Below are 18786 nucleotides of genomic sequence, written 5' to 3'. Positions count from 1 at the left end.
CAGCTCACATATCATCATTCTCCCCAGACAGCGTGCGAATGCTGAATGACTGGGAGAATCTGTCCTACCTTTGTAATAATTGTCCTCTTCAATGTATCGCGAGAGACCAAAATCTCCCAATTTCACACAATCGTGAGCAGCAACCAGAACATTCCTCACTGCTATATCCCTGAGGGAGGGAAAGACAAGGGAGAGGTGGTCAGACAGAGAGAGAGGGAGAGAGAGAGATGCAGCGGGCAGGGTGCGGGAGAGGGAGAGAGTGAGGAAGAGGCAGGGAGAGAGAAGCAGAAAGATGGGGGAAGAGAGAAAGTGGGAGAGGGGAAGAGAAGGACAGGTAGGCAGAGAGATAGAGGGACGCAGAAACAGACAGAAAGAGTGATGGAGAGGAAGAGGGAAGAAGATAGAGAGTAGGAGACAGGTGAAGAGAGGGAAGGAGAGAAAAACAGAAAATGGGAGAAGAAGAGAAAGAGAGAAGGCGAGATAGAGTAAGGAAGGCCATGAGACGAGAGAGAGAAAGAAACGGATAAAGTCGAATTGAGGTGAAGTTAGAAGGAATGGTGAAAGAGGGCAGGACAGAGTCATTGAAGAAAATAAATATCAACAGAGAGAGAGAGAGACAGACAGACAGAGAGAGAGAGAGAGAGAGAGAGAGAGAGAGTTAGAGACAGTAATCACCTCATTTACCTTTAAGAACATAAGAAATAGGAGCAAGCTGCATCCAGTTCCATTAAATGTACATCAACGTTCAGTGTCTGATGGAAACACAAATCCCCTTGAAGTTCAGGCCCTCCCCAGCCTCTCACTGTTAAAGAAATTCTCTGCATCTCTGATTTCCTGTCAAACTGAATAATGATACACTTCTCTACATTGTATTTCACCTACCAAATCTTTCACCCACTCACTTAGCCCCTTCCAATCCATCTGAACCAGATTTGTACCTTTCTCACAACTCTATTGTTAGAGTTAGATAAATAAATTGTTACTTATTATAGAGTGACTGTTAGGAGTTCATTTCATTTAACTTCTCCTTTGTAACAGATTGGGAGGTGAGAGGCAGGTTATATCACTTTTCACACTTTCCTTTAACAGATAACAAGGCGACGTTTTAGTTATCAGAGGGAGGTCGCCTTCAAAACAATAGAGTCATAGAGCTGTACAGCACAGAAACAGACCCTTCAGTCCAACTCATCCATTTGGCCCAGATCCTTCCAACCCCTTCCTATTCATATACCCATCCAGATGCCTTTTAAATGTTGTAACGGGTTATGGGGATAAGGCAGGAAGAGGATACTGATTGTGGATGATCAGCCATGATCATAATGAATGGTGGTGCTGGCTCGAAGGGCCGAATGGCCTTCTCCAGCACCTATTGTCTATTGTCTATTGTAACTGTACCAGCCTCCACCACTTCCTCTGGCAGCTCATTCCATACACGCACCATCCTCTGTGTGGAAAAGTTGCCCCTTAGGCTCCTTTTAATTCTTTCCCCTCTCACCTTAAACCTATGCCCCTCTACTTTTGGACTCCCCCACCCCTGGGGAAAAGACCTTGTCTATTTACCTGATCCATGCCCCTCATGATTTTATAAACCTCTATAAGGTCACCCCTCAGCCCCCGACGCTCCAGGGAAAATAGCCCCAGCCTATTCAGCCTCTCCCTATAGCTGAAACACTCCAACCCTGGCAACATCCTTCCAAATCTTTTCTGAACTCTTTCAAATTTCACAACATCCCTCCTACAGCAGGGAGACCAGAACTGAAAGCAGTATTCCAGAAATAGCCTAACCAATGTCCTGTAGAGCCTCAACATGACCTTCCATCTCCTTTTTTCAAAGCACTAACCAATAAAAACAAGCATACCAAATACCTTCTTCACTATCCCATCTACTGGTGACTGTAGTTTCAAGGAACTACATATCTGCACTCCAAGGTCTCTTTGTTCAGCAACTCTCCCCAGGCTCTTATCACTAAGCCCTGATTGGCTTTTCCAAAATACCACACCTCACATTTATATAAACTAAGCTCCATCTACCATTCCCTGACCATCTGATCAAGGGCCCATTGAACTTGGAGGTAACCTTCCTCACTGTTCCCTGCATGATCACAGGACCCAAAACGTTAACACTGATTTCTCTTCACAGATGCTGCCAGACCTGCTGAGCTTTTCCAGCAATTTTTGTTTTTGTTCCTGTTTTGGGGTACGAGGTCTGTGTCTGAGGAGGACATTATTTGTGACTATAACCATCAGATAGGTTATAACACCAGGTGGAGGCCATTCAGCCCACTGAGCCCATGCCAGATTTCCCCAGGACGGAATTAGTCCCACCCTCAACTCAGCGGGGAGTAGCCGTAGCCTCATATTGGGGTCACTACACCTGGGGGAGAGCAGTGATCAGGTGATCACTTGTATCGAGTGATTGACTTACCGATGAACAACTTTCACTCCCTCGAGGTAGGCGAGAGCTTTGGAGATCTGCAAGGAGTAATCGATGAGGGTGAGCACTTCCAGGTTGTTTTTGTTCGCTGCCAGGTAGCTTTCCAACTGAATAAACACAAAACCGAGACCACAATCAGACAATGTGATTGATTCTAAGGTTCTTGAGTAGATTTGTAGCTTGGGTCGTGGATGCTGTTGTTGGTTTTCTCGCCGAGCTGGTTCGTTAGTTCGCAGGCGTTTCATTATCCTCCTGGGTCACATCATCAAGCAAAGTTTCGTGAAAACACTATCTAAACGAGCAACAACACACTGACGCAACCCACGACTACACCAGAAAGAAGAAGAATACCTCCACCAAGAATTTAAGGACAGGGGATACCCAAACAACTAGATCCGATGATGCCTATCACACAAACAATAGGAAGGTACTGCACTCCCTAACACACTCATCATGCTACCTTACATCAACAGCATATCCAAACTGAACACAAGGCTCCTACGACCATCAAGCATCAGAGTAGCACACAAACACACATCAACCTTAGCTCGAGCTAAAGACCCCTTACCCACTACGGTCAGAACCAATGGAAGATACTAAATCCCATGTGAGAACTTCGACAAACATTACTTTGGACAGACAGGAAGAAAATCGGCCACAAGAAGACATGAGCACCAACTTGCAACAAAAAGACACAGGGCGGCACGGTGGCTCGGTGGTTAGCACTGCAGCCTCACAGTGCCAGGGATCCAGCTTCGATTCCAGCCTCGGGCGACTGTCTGTGTGGAGTTTGCATGTTCTCCCCGTGTCTGCGTGGGTTTCCTCCGGATGCTCCAGTTTCCTCCCACAGTCCAAAGATGTGCAGGCTAGGTGGATTGGCCATGCTAAATTGCCCGTAGTGTTCACAGGTGTGTGGGTTATAGGGGCATGGGTCTGGGTGGGATGCTCCAAGGGGCGGTGTGGGCTTGTTGGGCTGAAGGGCCTGTTTCCACACTGTCGGGAATCTAATCTAAATACTCATTCACATGGATAAGGAGAACCACCAGTTCAAGTGACACAACATCAGGATCCTCGGACAGGCCAAGCAGAGACAAACAAGGGAATTCCTAGAGGCCTGGTTCTCCACCAAGAAGGCCATCAATGAACACAGAGAACCCGACCCCATATATGCACCACTGCGAAGGAAAACCGGAAATGGGGTAATCAAATCCAATGAACCCCAGAGTTTATATACCAAGCAAGAAAACACAACGGCCCTTCATCGGAGGCTGCATTGATGATGTGACCCAGCAGGACAATGAAACAGAGCGATGAAACAAGAGAGGAAATAGCCGGGGCCCTAACAGATATCTTTGCAGTGTCCTTAGACACGGGTGAGGTCCCAGAGGACTGGAGACTTGCTAATGTTGTCCCCTTGTTTAAAAAGAGCAGCAAGGATAATCCAGGTAATTATCGACCGGTGAGCCTGACGTCAGTGGTAGGGAAGTTACTGGAGAAGATACTGAGGGATAGGATCTATTCCCATTTGGAAGAAAATGGGCTTATCAGTGATAGGCAACATGGGTTTTGTGCAGGGAAGGTCATGTCTTACCAACTTAATAGAATTCTTTGAGGACGTGACAAAGTTGATTGATGACGGAAAGGCTGTAGATGTCATATACATGGACTTCAGTAAGGCGTTTGATAAGGTTCCCCATGGCAGGCTGACGGAGAAAGTGAAGTCACATGGGGTCCAGGGTGTTAGATGGATAAAAAACTGGCTGGGCAACAGGAGACAGAGGGTAGTAGTAGAAGGGAGTTTCTCAAATTGGAGACCTGTGGCCAGTGGTGTTCCACAGAGATCTGTGCTGGGACCACTGTTGTTTGTGATATATGTAAATGATTTGGAGGAAGGTGTAGGTGGTCTGATGACACTAAGATTGGTGGAGTAGCAGATAGTGAAGGGGACTGTCAGAAATTACAGCAGAATATAGATAGACTGGAGAGTTAGGCAGATAAGTGGCAGATGGAGTTCAATCCGGGCAAATGCGAGGTGATGCATTTTGGAAGATCAAATTCAAGGGCGAACTATACAGTAAACGGAAAAGTCCTGGGGAAAATTGATGAACAGAGAGATATGGGTGTTCAGGTCCATTGTTCCCTGAAGGTGACAACGCAGGTCAATAGGGTGGTCAAGAAGGCATACGGCATGCTTTCCTTCATCGGACAGGGTTTTGAGTACAAGAGTTGGCAGGTCATGTTGCAGTTGTATAGGACTTTGGTTTGGCCACATTTGGAGTATTGTGTACAGTTCTGGTCGCCACATTACCAAACGGATGTGGATGCTTTGGAGAGGGTGCAGAGGAGGTTCACCAGGATGTCACCTGGTATGGAGAGTGCTAGCTATGAAGAGAGGTTGAGTAGATTAGGATTATTTTCATTAGAAAGACAGAGATTGAGGGGGGCCCTGATTGAGGTCTACAAAATCATGAGGGGTATAGGCAGGGTGGATAGCAAGAAGCTTTTTCCCAGAGTGGGGGACTTAATTACTAGGGGTCATGAGTTCAAAGTGAGAGGAGGAAAGTTTAGGGGAGATATGCGTGGAAAGTTCTTTACACAGAGGGTGGTGGGTGCCTGGAATGTTGCCAGCGGAGGTGGTAGACGCAGACACGTTAGCGTCTTTTAAAATGAATTTGGACAGGTACATAGATGGGCAGGGGGCAAATGGACACAGACCGTTAGAAAATAGATGACAGGTTAGACAGAGGATCTTGATTGGCTCAGGCTTGGAGGGCCAAAGGGCCTGTTCCTGTGCTGTAATTTTCTTTGTTCTTTGTTCTCTTTGTTCAAACTAATGAATCAGCTTGGCGAGAAAACAACCGCAGTGTTGTGATGGGTTTGAGGGTGCGGGGGCTGAGACCCCGGCTTGGACGAGGACAGACAGTGTCTATGCTTCAGCTCAGATTCCATCCATTCAGCCAATGCTAGGTAATACACCATGTGACAGGGACAAAACATTGATCACATCCTCGAGAGGTCCTAAACAAAAAAAAATGGTGAGGAATTTAGCCTCAGATTTTAGGCTGGGAGAAGTGTTGGAGTTAACACAGGAAAGTTGACGTTTCAGGTTGGGATCCTATCCTGACTGAAACACCAACTTTGCTGCTCCTCTGATGCTGCCTAACCTGCTGTATTCCTCCAGCTCCACACTGTGTTATCTCTGACTCTAGCATCTGCAGTTCTTTCTGTCCAGAAGTGTTGGAAGTCAGTCATCTTAGCTCCAGGATATCTCTGATGGAGTTCCTCAGGGTAGTGTCCTAGGCCCAACCACCTTCTGGTGCTTCATCAATGACCTTCCCTCCATCATAAGGTCAGAAGTGGGGATGTTCACTGATGACTGCACAATGTTCAGCACCATCTGTGACTCCTCAGATACTGAAGCCGTCCATGCTCACAAGCAACAGGATCTGCACAATATCCACGTTGGACTGACAAGTGGCAATTACATTCATATCACACAAATATCAGGTTATGACCATAGAACATAGAACAGTACAGCACAGTACAGGCCCTTCAGCCCACGATGTTGTGCCGAACTTTTACCCTAAACCTAAGGTCTACCTAACCTCCACCCCTACCTTATACTATCATCCATATGCCTATCTAATAGCCGCTCAAATGCCCCTAACTCCACTATCATCTCCCACAAGGCATTCCACGCCCCTACCACTCTCTGAATAAAAAAACCTACCTCTCATGTCTCCCATATATCTACCTCCACTCAATTCAAAACTATCCCCTCTTGTAATCGCTACCTCCACCTGAGGAAAAAGTCTCTGGTTGTCCACTCTATCTATACCCTCTGATCATTTGGTACACCTCTATCAAGTCACCTCTCATCCTCCGTCGTTCTAAAGAGAAAAGTCCTAGCTTTCTCAGCCTTTCCTCGTAAGACCTTCCCACCATTCCAGGCAACATCCTGGTAAATCTCCTCTGCACCTTTTCCAATGCTTCCACATCTTTCCTGCAATGAGGCGACCAGAACTGGATACAATACTTCAGATGTGGCCGAACCAAGGTTTTCTATAGCTGGAGCATAACTTCATGGCTCTTAACTCAATCCCTCTATTAATGAAAGCTAACACACCATATAACTTCTTAACAACTCTATCCACCTGGGTGGCAGCTTTCAGGGAACTGTGAACATGAACCGAGAGATCCCTCTGTTCCTCCACACTGCCAAGAATCTTTCCATTAACCCTATATTCTGCTTTCAAGTTTGTCCTTCTAAAATGACTCACCAATAAGAGACAACCTACTCACCGTCACTTGACATTCAATGGTGTTACCATCACTGAATCCCCCACTATCAACATCCTGGGGGTTATCATGGACCAGAAACTTGAGTGGACCCACCACATAAACACAGAGGCTGCAACAGCTGGTCAGAGGCTGGGAATATTGCAGTGAGTAACTCACCTCCTGACTCCCCAAAGCCTGTTCACCATCTACAAGGCTCAAGTCAGGAGTGTGATGGAATACTCCCCACTCGCCGGGAAAATGCAGCCCGAACAACACTCAAGAAGCTCAACACCATCCAGGACAAAGCAGCCGCTTGATTGGCACCACATCCACAAACATCCCACTCCCTCCACCACCGACACTCAGTAGCAGCAGTGTGTACTATCTACAAGATACACCGCAGAAATTCACCAAATATCCTCAGACAGCACCTTCCAAACCCACAACCACTTCCATCTAGAAGGGCAAAGGCAGCAGATACATGGAAACACCACCCCCTGCAAGTTCCCTCTGAGCGTCTCACCATCCTGACTTGGAAATATATCACCGTTCCTTCACTGTCATTGGGTCAAAATCCTGGAATTCCATCCCTAAGGGCATTGTGGGCCAAACCACAGCAGGAGGACTGTAGCAGTTCAAGAAGGCAGCTCACGCCAGCCTTCTCAAGGGGCAACTAGGGACGGGCAATAAATGCAAGCCCAGACAGTGACAATCCTGTCTCACAAGTGAATAAGATAAAACCCTCCAAAAGCGCGGCGTTTCCTCAGCACTGACCCTCCGACAGTGTCACACTCCCTCAGCACTGACCCTCCGACAGTGCCCACTCCCTCAGCACTGACCCTCCGACAGTGCAGTGCTCACTCAGGACTGACCCTCCGACAGTGCGGCGTTCCCTCAGCACTGACCCTCCGACAGTGTCACACTCCCTCAGCACTGACCCTCCGACAGTGCGACACTCCCTCAGCACTGACCCTCCGACAGTGTCACACTCCCTCAGCACTGACCCTCCGACAGTGCCACTCCCTCAGCACTGACCCTCCGACAGTGCGGTGCTCCCTCAGCACTGACCCTCTGACAGTGTGGTGCTCCCTCAGCACTGACCCTCTGACAGTGTGGTGCTCCCTCAGCACTGACCCTCTGACAGTGCAGCGCTCCCTCAGCACTGACCCTCTGACAGTGTGGTGCTCCCTCAGCACTGACACTCCGACAGTGTGGCGCTCCCTCAGCACTGACCCTCCGACAGTGCGGCGCTCCCTCAGCACTGACCCTCTGACAGTGTGGTGCTCCCTCAGCACTGACACTCCGACAGTGTGGCGCTCCCTCAGCACTGACCCTCCGACAGTGTGGTGCTCCCTCAGCACTGACCCTCTGACAGTGCAGCGCTCCCTCAGCACTGACCCTCTGACAGTGTGGTGCTCCCTCAGCACTGACCCTCTGACAGTGCAGCGCTCCCTCAGCACTGACCCTCTGACAGTGTGGTGCTCCCTCAGCACTGACCCTCTGACAGTGTGGTGCTCCCTCAGCACTGACCCTCCGACAGTGCCCACTCCCTCAGCACTGACCCTCTGACAGTGCCCACTCCCTCAGCACTGACCCTCCGACAGTGCCCACTCCCTCAGCACTGACCCTCTGACAGTGCCCACTCCCTCAGCACTGACCCTGCGACAGTCCCTGTTGTAGGGTTTATTGAAGTATATTTGTGTCTGTGAAATGGGACGTAAGGTTGAGTTCTCAAAGGAAATGCTCTAAGATGTTCTTCGCACTTCCAGCGGGACCTGGTGATACCCCTGCCCCCCTCACTTACCTCTCCATAGGGATACAGCTCCATGATTAGCCAGGCTGGCTCCTCTTCGATGATTCCGATCAGTTTGACAACGTGCGGATGGTCAAGAGGCTTCATGATTGCTGCAATAATCAGGTTAACTGGTTAGCACAGGGGGAAGAGTTAGGGGGGATAAACTCCTCATAATCTTACTTGTCAACAGAAAATCCCCTTTCAAGGGGGGATCGGTCCACAGCATCTTTACAGAGAAAAGCTCAGTGAACATTTGCGGTTAATTTTTGAACAGAACTACATCTGGAGCTAACAAAGACACAAGGAGAGAATGGAGAGAAAGAGACAGGAGCAGAGAGACAGAGAGAAAAAGAAAGAGAGGGGATGAAGTATGATGGAGCAAGAAGGGCAGAGAAACATGGAGGGAGAGAGCAAAGAAAATGACACAGAGACACACAAAGAGCAAGAGTAAAGGAAACTGAGCAACAGAGAGAGAGAAAGAGAGAGAGCGAGAGAGAAAGAAAGAGAGAGAGAGAGAGGAGATCTCTATTCTCCCTCTCCCCTAGCCACTCTCTTTCTTTATCTATTCTTCTTGTCTCCCTTGCTCTTTCTCTATTCCCCTCATCACCCCTGCTCTCTCTCTCTCTCTCTCTCTCTATTTCCCCTGTCTCCCCCGGTCTCTCTCTATTTCCCCTGTCTGCCCCTGTCTCTCTCTATTCCCCTGTCTCCCCCGGACTCTCTCTATTTCCCCTGTCTCTCTCTATTCCCCTGTCTCCCCCAGTCTCTCTCTATTCCCATCTCCACTGGTCTCTCTCTCTCTATTCCCCTGTCTCCCCCAGTCTCTTTGGATTAGGATTATTCCACGGCACAACATCGTGGGCCGAAGGGCCTGTACTGTGCTGTACTTTTCTATGTTCTATGTTCTATGTCCTATTCCCGTCTCCCCTGGTCTCTCTCTCTATTCCCCTGTCTCCCCCAGTCTCTCTCTATTTCCCCTGGTCTGCCCCAGCTCTGATGTGGAATTTCCAGGAAGTAGCTGCACTTTGGCCAGATTCTATTTGGGTTTATTAAAATCATCCTTCTCCCAGTTCAGGATTTTTATTTTCACTCTATCTTTGTCCTTTTCCAGAATTTCCTTCAATCTCACTGAATATAGTCACCGTTACTGAAATGCTCCCCCGTCACAGCTGCCACATCCCCGGCGCGGAATCCCGAAACCCCAGCCCAGCACCGGCTCCTCTCTCTTAGGGCTTTCCCCATCCTGGCTGAAAGAGTTCTCCCCAACATTGTGTATGAACTGTGCCCTCTCCAAACCATTCATGTTTTGTCTATCCCAGTTAACATTCACTGATTTACTGTTGTATCATGTACTAACATACAGAGAGGTGTTTGTGAGTTATACAGGCAGACCATATAGTAAAGTGTGCCTCAGTGTAGCAGAATACAATATGTTACAGCCACAGAGAATGGGCAGAAAGACAGCAACATTCACATTTGAGAGGTCAATTCAAAAATTGTGAAAGTTGAAATTCCCCATGATTACTACCTGATCAATTTTGGATTTCTCTGAGATTCACTGACATATCTGTCTTTCTATCTCTCCCTGGCTGAGGGTTGGGGTTGGGTTGTGAGGGTCTACACTCCAGTCCCAGCAAAGGGAGTAGTACTTTGGTGTTTTTAGGTTCTACACAAATGGCCTCACTTGAGGAACATTCTAAGATATCTTCCCTCCTCAGTGTAATAATCAACTCCTTGATCAATATCGTGACCCCACTTCCTCTTTTACCATCCCCTCCACCTCACCTAAAGATTCTATACCCTGAAATATTGAGTTATCAGTCCTGCCCCTCCCTCAACCATGTCTACGTGAGAGTAACCGTATCACCTCCCGTTGTGTTAATCAGCCCTTTCAACTCATCTTACTCCCAAAACTCCTTGCATTGAAATAAACGCAATCCAGCCTTACTACACCACACCTTTATGTCTTAACTATGTGCACTGCCTGATAGTCAGACTTGTTTATTTCACTCTGTATCTTTCAACATATCACTTCTGACTTATTTCTCTCCCATATGCAACATTTTACTGAGTGAAAGGTGGGATAAATGCACAAAAATCTGTAACTCATCCACTCAGCCCTATGCTCAATACCTTCCAAGTTTTGTTCAGAACTTGAACATTGCTGAAAAAAGACAAGACTTTGTCACATCTTTCCATCTTGTATTGATCAGGATACTTTGCAAGAATGCCAACTCAAGGGGTAGGAGAAGAGGAGAAACGTTGGCTTTTCTCTTAGATTGGTATTTCTCGTGAACTGTCTTGATGAGTGCAAGATGAAAAGCTTTGGCGAAGTACAGCAAGACGTTCCACTTTGTGTATTATATAGTGAAGGCCTTACCCTGTTCTCGAGGGGGATTCCCTAACCTATCCCTGATGGTTATATTGGTTGGAGTTTGGGTAATCAGACAGATAGATACAGCAACAAAGTAAATTGTACCACACCCTCACTGGTAATTAGGAATACATCCAGTTCCAAACAGAACAAATCATAGGTAAACAAATCTTACTTCCTTCAACCAGGAACTTCTCCTTGACTTCAAGTGAGCAGTCAGTCTTACAGGTTTTCACTGCAACTGAGATGTGTTTGCCTTTCTGTTTAGGGAAAAAAAAACAGGAAAGCAAGAGCAGAAATGGATTGTGAAAAATAATGTGACCATTGAAATCTCACAAGTTTAAAAAAGAAATAAACTCAAATTGTCTTTAGAAAAACATTCTCTAAAATGGACAGCACTTTCAGGCAAGGCAAGGCGGTGTTCTCATTTAAAGCAAAATACTGCCAATACTGGAAATCTGAAATAAACACAGAAATTGTTGGAGAAACTCAGCAGGTCTGGCAGCATCTGTGGAGAGAGAAGCCGAGTTAATGTTCCCAGTCTGATATGACTCTTCTACAGGACCGTTCCAAAGAGGTGTCAGATCTTATCTGGACGGTGGTGGGGGAGCTGGCAGTGATGGAGTGGGCTATCAAATGGGGGGAGATGAGTCTGCCACTGTCGGAGAGGAATACCAAGTTAGGTTCAGATTGCAGTGCAGAGTGTGTCAGATGGGGGATAGGCTCAAGCAGATGGATGAACAGGGCCACAAGTTCTCTTGACTTTCCCACTCAGACTGGCCAGGTCACTAACAGGGAGCTTGTATCAATCAATTGCAGCCAACTGTCAAGAGATCCAGCAGTATTAAGAACATAAGAACTAGGGGCAGGAGCATCCGGCCCCTTGAGCCTGCCCCACCATTTAATAAGATCATGGTTGATCATTTTGAGACTCAGCTCCACTTATCCGCCCACTCACTAATACCCTTAATTCCTTCACTGTTCAAAAATTTATCTATCCTTGCCTTAAAAACATTCAGTGAGGTAGCTTCAACCGCTTGACTGGGCAGGGAATTCCACAGCTTCACAACCCTTTGGGTGAAGAAGTTCCTCCTGACCTCAGTCTTACATCTGCTCCCCTTTATCTTGAGGTGATGCCCCCGAGTCCTAGTTTCTCCTGCTAGTGGAAACAACCTCCCTGCTTCCACTTTATCTATTCCCTTCATAATCTTATGTTTCTATAAAATCTCCCCTCATTCTTCTGAATCCCAATAAGTATAATCCTAGTCTATTCAGTCTCTCCTCATAATCCAACCCTCTCAACTCTGGAATCAACCGAGTGAATCTCCTCTGCAGCCCCTCCAGCGCTAGAATATCTCTTCACAAGAAAGGAGACCAAAACTGCACACAGTAGCCCAGGTGTGGCCTGACCAGGAGCCTATACAGCTGCAGCACAGCCTCCCTGTATTTAAACTCCATCCATCGAGAAATGGCAGTCAAAATTCCATTTTCAATGACCTGCTGCACCTGCAATCCTCCTTTCAGCGATTCATACACAAGGACACCCAAGTCCCTCTGCACAGCAGTGTGCTGCAATTTTTTACCATTTAAAACATAGTCCAATTTGCTGTTGTTTCTACTAAAATGGATAACCTCACACTTACCAACATTGTACTCCATCTGCCAGACCTTTGCCCACTCACTTAGACTATCTATATCCCTCTGCAGACTTTCAGTGCCTTCTGCACACTTTGCTCTACCACTCACCTCAGTGTCACCTGCAAATTTTGACACACCACACTTAGTCCCCAACTCCAAATCATATGTGTAAATTGTAAACAATTGCGGTCCCAACGCTGATCCTTAGGCACATCACTAACCACTGACCGTCAACCAGAAAAAACACCCATTTACCCCTACTCTTTGCTTTCTACTGGTCAACCAATCCTCTATCCATGCCAATACATTACCTGTAATATCGTGCAACTTTATCTTATATAGCAGCCTTTGGTGTGGCACTTTGTCAAATGCGTTCTGGAAACCCAGATACACCACATCCACTGGTTCCCCATTGCCCACCAAGCAAGTAATGTCCTCAAAGAATTCCACCGAATTAGTTAAACATGACCTACCCTTCATGAACTCATGCTGGGTGTTCCCAATGGGACAATTTATATCTAGATGTCTTGCTATTTCTTCCTTAATGATAGATTCAAGCATTTCCCCACTGCACACATTAAACTAACTGGCCAATAGTTACCTGCTTTTTGTCGACTTCCTTTTTTAAACAGTGGTGTCACATTGGCTGTTTTCTAATCTGCGCGAACCACCCCAGAGTCCAGTGAATTTTGGTAACTAATTACTAGTGCATTAGCTATTTCCCCCTTCACCTCTTTTAGCACCCTGGGAAGCATTTCATCAGGTTCGGGAGACGTGTCTACCTTTAGCCCCATTAGCTTGCCCAGTACTGCCTCCTTAGTGATAATGATAGTTTCTAGGTCCGCACCTGCTATAACCTTCTTGCCATTAGTTTTTGGCATGTTAGTTGTGTCTTCCACTGTGAAGACTGACACGAAATAACTGTTTAATGTCTCAGCTATTTCCTCATTCCCAGTTATTAAATTGGCCATAAGACCATAAGACATAGGAGTGTAAGTAAGGCCATTCGGCCCATCGAGTCCACTCGCCATTTAATCATGGCTGATGGGCATTTCAACACCACTTCCCTGCACTCTCCCCGTAGCCCTTGATTCCTTGTGAGATCAAGAATTTATCAATCTCTGCCTTGAAGGTATCCAATGTCCTGGCCTCCACTGCACTCCGTGGCAATGAATTCCACAAGCCCACCGCTCTCTGGCTGAAGAAATGTCGTCTCATTTCCCTTTTAAATTTACCCCCTCTAATTTTAAGGCTGTGCTCACAGGTCCTAGTGTCCCCAACTAACAGAAACAACTTCCCAGCGTCCACCTGCTCTAAGCCATACATTATCTTGTAAGTTTCTATTAGATCTCCCATCAACCTTCTAAATGCTAACGAAATCAATCCCAGGATCCTTAGCCGATCATCGTACGTTAAACCTACCATTTCAGGGATCATCCGTGCGAATCTCCACTGGACACGTTCCAGGGCTAGTATGTCCTTCCTGAGGTGTGGGGCCCTAAATTGGACACAGTATTCTAAATGGGGCCTTCTCATCCTCTAAAGGACCAATGTTTACCTTCGCCACTCTTTTACGATTTACATATTTTTCGAAACTTTTTCTGCCTGTTTTTATATTCTGAGCTAGTTTACTCTCATAATCTGTCTTACTTCTCTTTATAACATTTTTGTGGCCTTCTGTTGGCCTTTAAAGATTTCCCTGTCTACTAGTTTCTCACTACTCTTTGTTTTTATGTTTTTTTTTCAATCTGATACTTTCCTTCATTTCCTTAGACATCCATGGCTGGCCCTCTCTTTTCCTACAGTTCTTCCTTATCACTGGAATATACTTCTGCTGAGCACTATGAAAAATCATTTGGAAAGTCCTCCACTGTTCCTCAATTGACCCACCAGAAAGGTTTTGCTCCCATTCTCCCTTAGCTAACTCCTCCCTCATTCCTTCATAGTCTCCTTTGTTTAAGCACAGGACATAGGGACTGGATTTTACCTCCTCACGCTCCATCTATATTTTAAATTCGACCATACTGTGATCGCTCCTTCCGAGAGGATCCCTAACTGTGAGATCATCAATTATTCCTGTCTCATTTTACAGGACTAGATCTCGGATAGCTCGCTCCCTCGTCAGTTCCATTACATATTGTTCAAGGAAACTATCACTGATGCATCCTATGAACCCCTTCTCAAGGCTGCCATGACCGACCTGGTTTGACCAATTGATATGTAAATTAAAATCCCCCATTATAATTGCTGTCCCATTTTTACATGCATTAGCTATTTCTATGTTTATTGCCTGCCCCACCACAATGCCATTATTTGGTGGCCTCTAGATCACACCTATCAGTGACTTCTTCTCCCTGCTATTCCTAATTTCCACCCAAATTCAACGTTTTGTTCAGTAGAACCTGTATCATCTCTCACTACCGCCCTGATATCATTGTTAAAAAATCAGAGCAACACCACCTCCCTTACCTTCCTGTCCGTCCTCCCGAACAGTTTGATACCCCTGGATATTTAACTCCCAGTCATGACCATCCTGTAACCATGTCTCTGTAATGGCCACTAAATCATGCCCATTTGCCATTATTTGCACCGGCAACTCATCCACCTTATTCTGAATGCTCCGAGCATTCAGATAAAGTGTCCTTATGCCAGTTCTTGCACCTTCTTTTTGGGTCATATTACCTCCATTACTAACAGCTCTTGAGTTCTCCTTCTCTTTAACTTTTTTCCTAATTTTCAATGGAGTTGAAGCTTCCTCGTTACCTGCTAACGTGCTGCTTTTCCTTACATTAATGGTTAGTCTCCCGCTGCGCTCACTTCTCCTTTCACCCCCGCCTGCTCATTTCATGTAGAACTCCTGGGCTTTGGTAATTAACATTATGTAACCCAGACCGATTGTAACCAACAGGCAATTACAGCATCACAGGCAACTCTCACATTGGGCACAGGGTCAAGGCCAGGAGATAAGAGGAGAATCAGAGGGAACGCATTGACGGAAGGAGTGAGGCGGGGGGCGGGGGTGCAGGAGGTAAAGACGGAGCTGAGGGGAGGAGTTTGAGGGAACGTGTTGCTCAAACCCAGTGAGAGGGAGAAGGAAAATGAGACTCAATTCCTATCGTGCAATTGTGGGGAGAGGGTGGAGGCTGCACTGCATCTTTTCAACATTTCATAGACCAGGAGCAGGCAGGTGGGGTGAGTTTAGTTTGGGATCATGTTTTGCATGGACTGCTGTGTGACTCCATGAGAAATTGTCAGGTTGTACAGATCAGGAGCCTCCCTGTATTGGGAAGAATCCACAATCCCACTTTAGCAATCCCCCGAGTTTCACAGCTGTATTCAGGGACATTTCTGGGAGTGTATAATGCCCAATATAATTAACGGAAAAGGTTCCAGGAAAATTCTCGCACCCAAAGGACAAACCATTAAAATTAATCCCTTGAATGACTCACTGCTGTTTTGTAAACTCCTTCAAAAACTTGGCCAAAGAATCCTTCACCCAGAATTCGGCCCAGTACGATATTGTCTCTTGAGGCTGAGTTCTGAGGAACTGCAAGAGAGAGAGAAATGAGGATCAATACAAGACCTTAAATCACAATTACACAGAAATGCTGGAACCCAAGACACAGAAAGCAGAAACACTGCACTCTGATCTCAGTTTGTGTCACTACAGAATACATCAGATCCCACTACAAAACTTGGCTTGATAGATCATATTTTTTATGTAATGTGGTGGTCTTTCATGGAAACATCATCACTCCAGGCTGAGATTTAGTTTTAACAATAGATCAGGTGTTTATTACACACTAAATAGCTGTCAAAACACAACACAGTGTGAAAGGGTTCAAAACATCCAGTACACAAAATTGACATCAACTCAGAGACATTTTCTTTCCCTTTCTAATCAGAAGGTTTGAATTAACTTCTCTTCAGTTCTGGAGCTCTGAATGCTTTTCGATCAATCCTCACACAACTAAGAGCTTGGACTTTCTCAACTTTAAATAACCAATGCAGATTTCTAATCAAACACATCAGTCTAGATGTGCACCAAGCTCTGGGTTTCAGTGAAGATTTACAGCTCAGGGATTGGCTGTAGGTGTTGGTGTGTTCGCCTAGCTGGGAGGTTTGAGAGCAGGCCCTTCATCCCCTTACTAGGTGACATCCTGAGTGCCGTGGAGCCTCCTGTGAAGCGCTGTTGTCCTGTGCCAGTTTGAATTTATATATGGTCTGGTTTTTGCTTCTTTCGGTAGGTGCCAGTTCCACTTGTGTGCAGTAAGGATCAGTATAATTGGGCCTAATTCAATGTGTTTGTTGATGGAGTCTGTGGATAAATGCCAAGCCTCCAAGAATTCCCTGGCTGTCCCTCGGTTTGGTTTGTCGGATGATAATAGTGTTTTCCCAGGTGAAAGTGTGGTTTTTCAGGCCTGTGTGTACTATAACCAGGGATACCTGGTTGTGTTGTTTCATTGCTAGCTGGCGTTTGTGGATGTGGGTCGCTCGTTGTCTGCTGTTTGTCCCACGGTGTTTTGCACTGTCTCTGCAAGGTATCCTGTAAACCACATCCATCCTGTCCATGGTATCGATTGGGTCTTTAACCCTGGTCAGCTGCTGCCTTAGTGTAGCTGCCGGTTTGTGTGCTGTCATGATTCCTCGCAGTCTGAGTCATCTGGCTGTCAGTTCTGAGGCGTTTTTTATAAACGACATGGTGGTTACTGTTTAGGATTTTGGGGCGTGCTGATTGTGTTGTCTGTTGGCTAGGCATCGGTGGGTGAAGCTGTGGGGTATCTATTCCTGGTAAAGACCTTGTAGAAGTGTTCTCCTTCTTCCTTCTGCAGATCGGGTTCGCTGCAGTATGTCACGGCCCTTTTGAAAACCTAAAGGCCCAATCGATACCTCCCACCTATGCGAACACACCAACACCTACAGCGTAACAAGCTGCACTCTTTCACTGCGGTCACCTATTCCCATTACTGCTGAAAACTTTAATTTTTCCAGGAGAGACAATGCTTACATCTGACCGCAGTCAGGTCCTTCGTATCACTGTATGATTGACTGAGGGAGCGTCGCACTGTCGGAGGGTCAGTGCTGAGGGAGTGCTGCACTGTCGGAGGGTCAGTGCTGAGGGAGTGGGCACTGTTGGAGGGTCAGTGCTGAGGGAGTGCCGCCCTGTTGGAGGGTCAGTGCAGAGGGAGTGGGCACTGTTGGAGCGTCAGTGCTGAGGGAGCGGGGCACGGTTGGAGGGTCAGTGCTGCGGGAGTGCCGCACTGTCGGAGGGTCAGTGCTGAGGGAGCGCCGCACTGTCGGAGGGTCAGTGGTTAGCTCTGAGTGCTGGTATTTGAATAAGGCAATAAACTGGAAACTGAGTTCCCATCACCAAGTCACTGCCTGAATGTGAAGAGGCATTTCCCCTGAATCCAGGCCAATAATAACCCCCCAAGTGATGGAGGTCAAACAGGTCGTCTTGTCATTGATAAGACAGTAATATATGGGATCTTGCTGTGTATTAGTGAGCTGCTGAGTCTCCCTGCATAATTAACTGTGAGGCGATGCATCTCTTTCTTTCCCATACCTGCAGATTTAGGAGTGTCTGGTATTTCGGCGTAGATCTCGGAGCCTGGAAAACAGTCACAAACATTGCTTTAAGCTGAAGTAAAGCTGCAAGTAGTCCCTGTAAATTCCCAGCCATGGGAAATCAGCGGAATTCCTCCCTGAGTCAGCGCAGCTCCCCCCCTAAAAAAAACACATCCCTGTATCCATCTGCACCATCACATAGACAGCGCATCGTCAGACAGTCACAGGGATTAACAGCACAGAAAGGAGCCCTTCAGCCCACTGTGCCCACGCTGGACAAAACAGCCAACTAACTATTCTTATTTTCCAGCATTTAGCCCACAGCTTCGTATGTCACGGCATTGCAAGAACATATCTAAATAGTTCTTACACAGAAACCGAGAAGATAGGAGCAGAAGAAGGCCATTTGGCCCCTTGAGGCTGCTCTGCCATTCAATATGATCATGGTTGACCATCAAGCTCGATACCCAATCGCTCCCCTACTATATCTCTTTATCCCTTTAGCCACTAGAGCTCAGTCTACCTTCCTCTTGAAAAGACAATGTTTTGACCTTAAACACTTTCTGTGACAGTGAATTCCACAGGCTCCCCACTCTCTGGGTGAAGAAATTCCTCCAGATTTCAGTGCTAAAAGGTTTACCCCAAATCCTAAAACTATGATCCCTAGTTCTGGACTTCTGTGCCATTGGGAACAACAAT

The 18786-nt window shown here is 46.6% G+C and overlaps 1 protein-coding gene across 3 annotated transcripts in view; it reads right to left on the bottom strand.

Moving 5' to 3' along the window:
• Nucleotides 1-18786, bottom strand: part of ptk2ba (protein tyrosine kinase 2 beta, a) — a 155910-nt gene that overhangs the window by 38825 nt on the left and 98299 nt on the right. For all 3 annotated transcript variants that reach the window (XM_059648789.1, XM_059648790.1, XM_059648791.1), the window contains exons 13-18: nucleotides 18086-18130; nucleotides 15969-16066; nucleotides 11057-11141; nucleotides 8520-8620; nucleotides 2426-2541; nucleotides 69-169 (exon numbers count right to left, since the gene is read on the bottom strand). In XM_059648789.1, coding sequence (XP_059504772.1) covers nucleotides 69-169; nucleotides 2426-2541; nucleotides 8520-8620; nucleotides 11057-11141; nucleotides 15969-16066; nucleotides 18086-18130 — 546 coding nt within the window. The remainder of the gene's footprint in view (nucleotides 1-68; nucleotides 170-2425; nucleotides 2542-8519; nucleotides 8621-11056; nucleotides 11142-15968; nucleotides 16067-18085; nucleotides 18131-18786) is intronic.

The sequence above is a fragment of the Stegostoma tigrinum genome, chromosome 9 (genome assembly GCF_030684315.1).
Source record: "Stegostoma tigrinum isolate sSteTig4 chromosome 9, sSteTig4.hap1, whole genome shotgun sequence".
NCBI lineage: Eukaryota > Metazoa > Chordata > Chondrichthyes > Orectolobiformes > Stegostomatidae > Stegostoma > Stegostoma tigrinum.
This window is presented reverse-complemented; position numbering and strand designations above follow the sequence as displayed.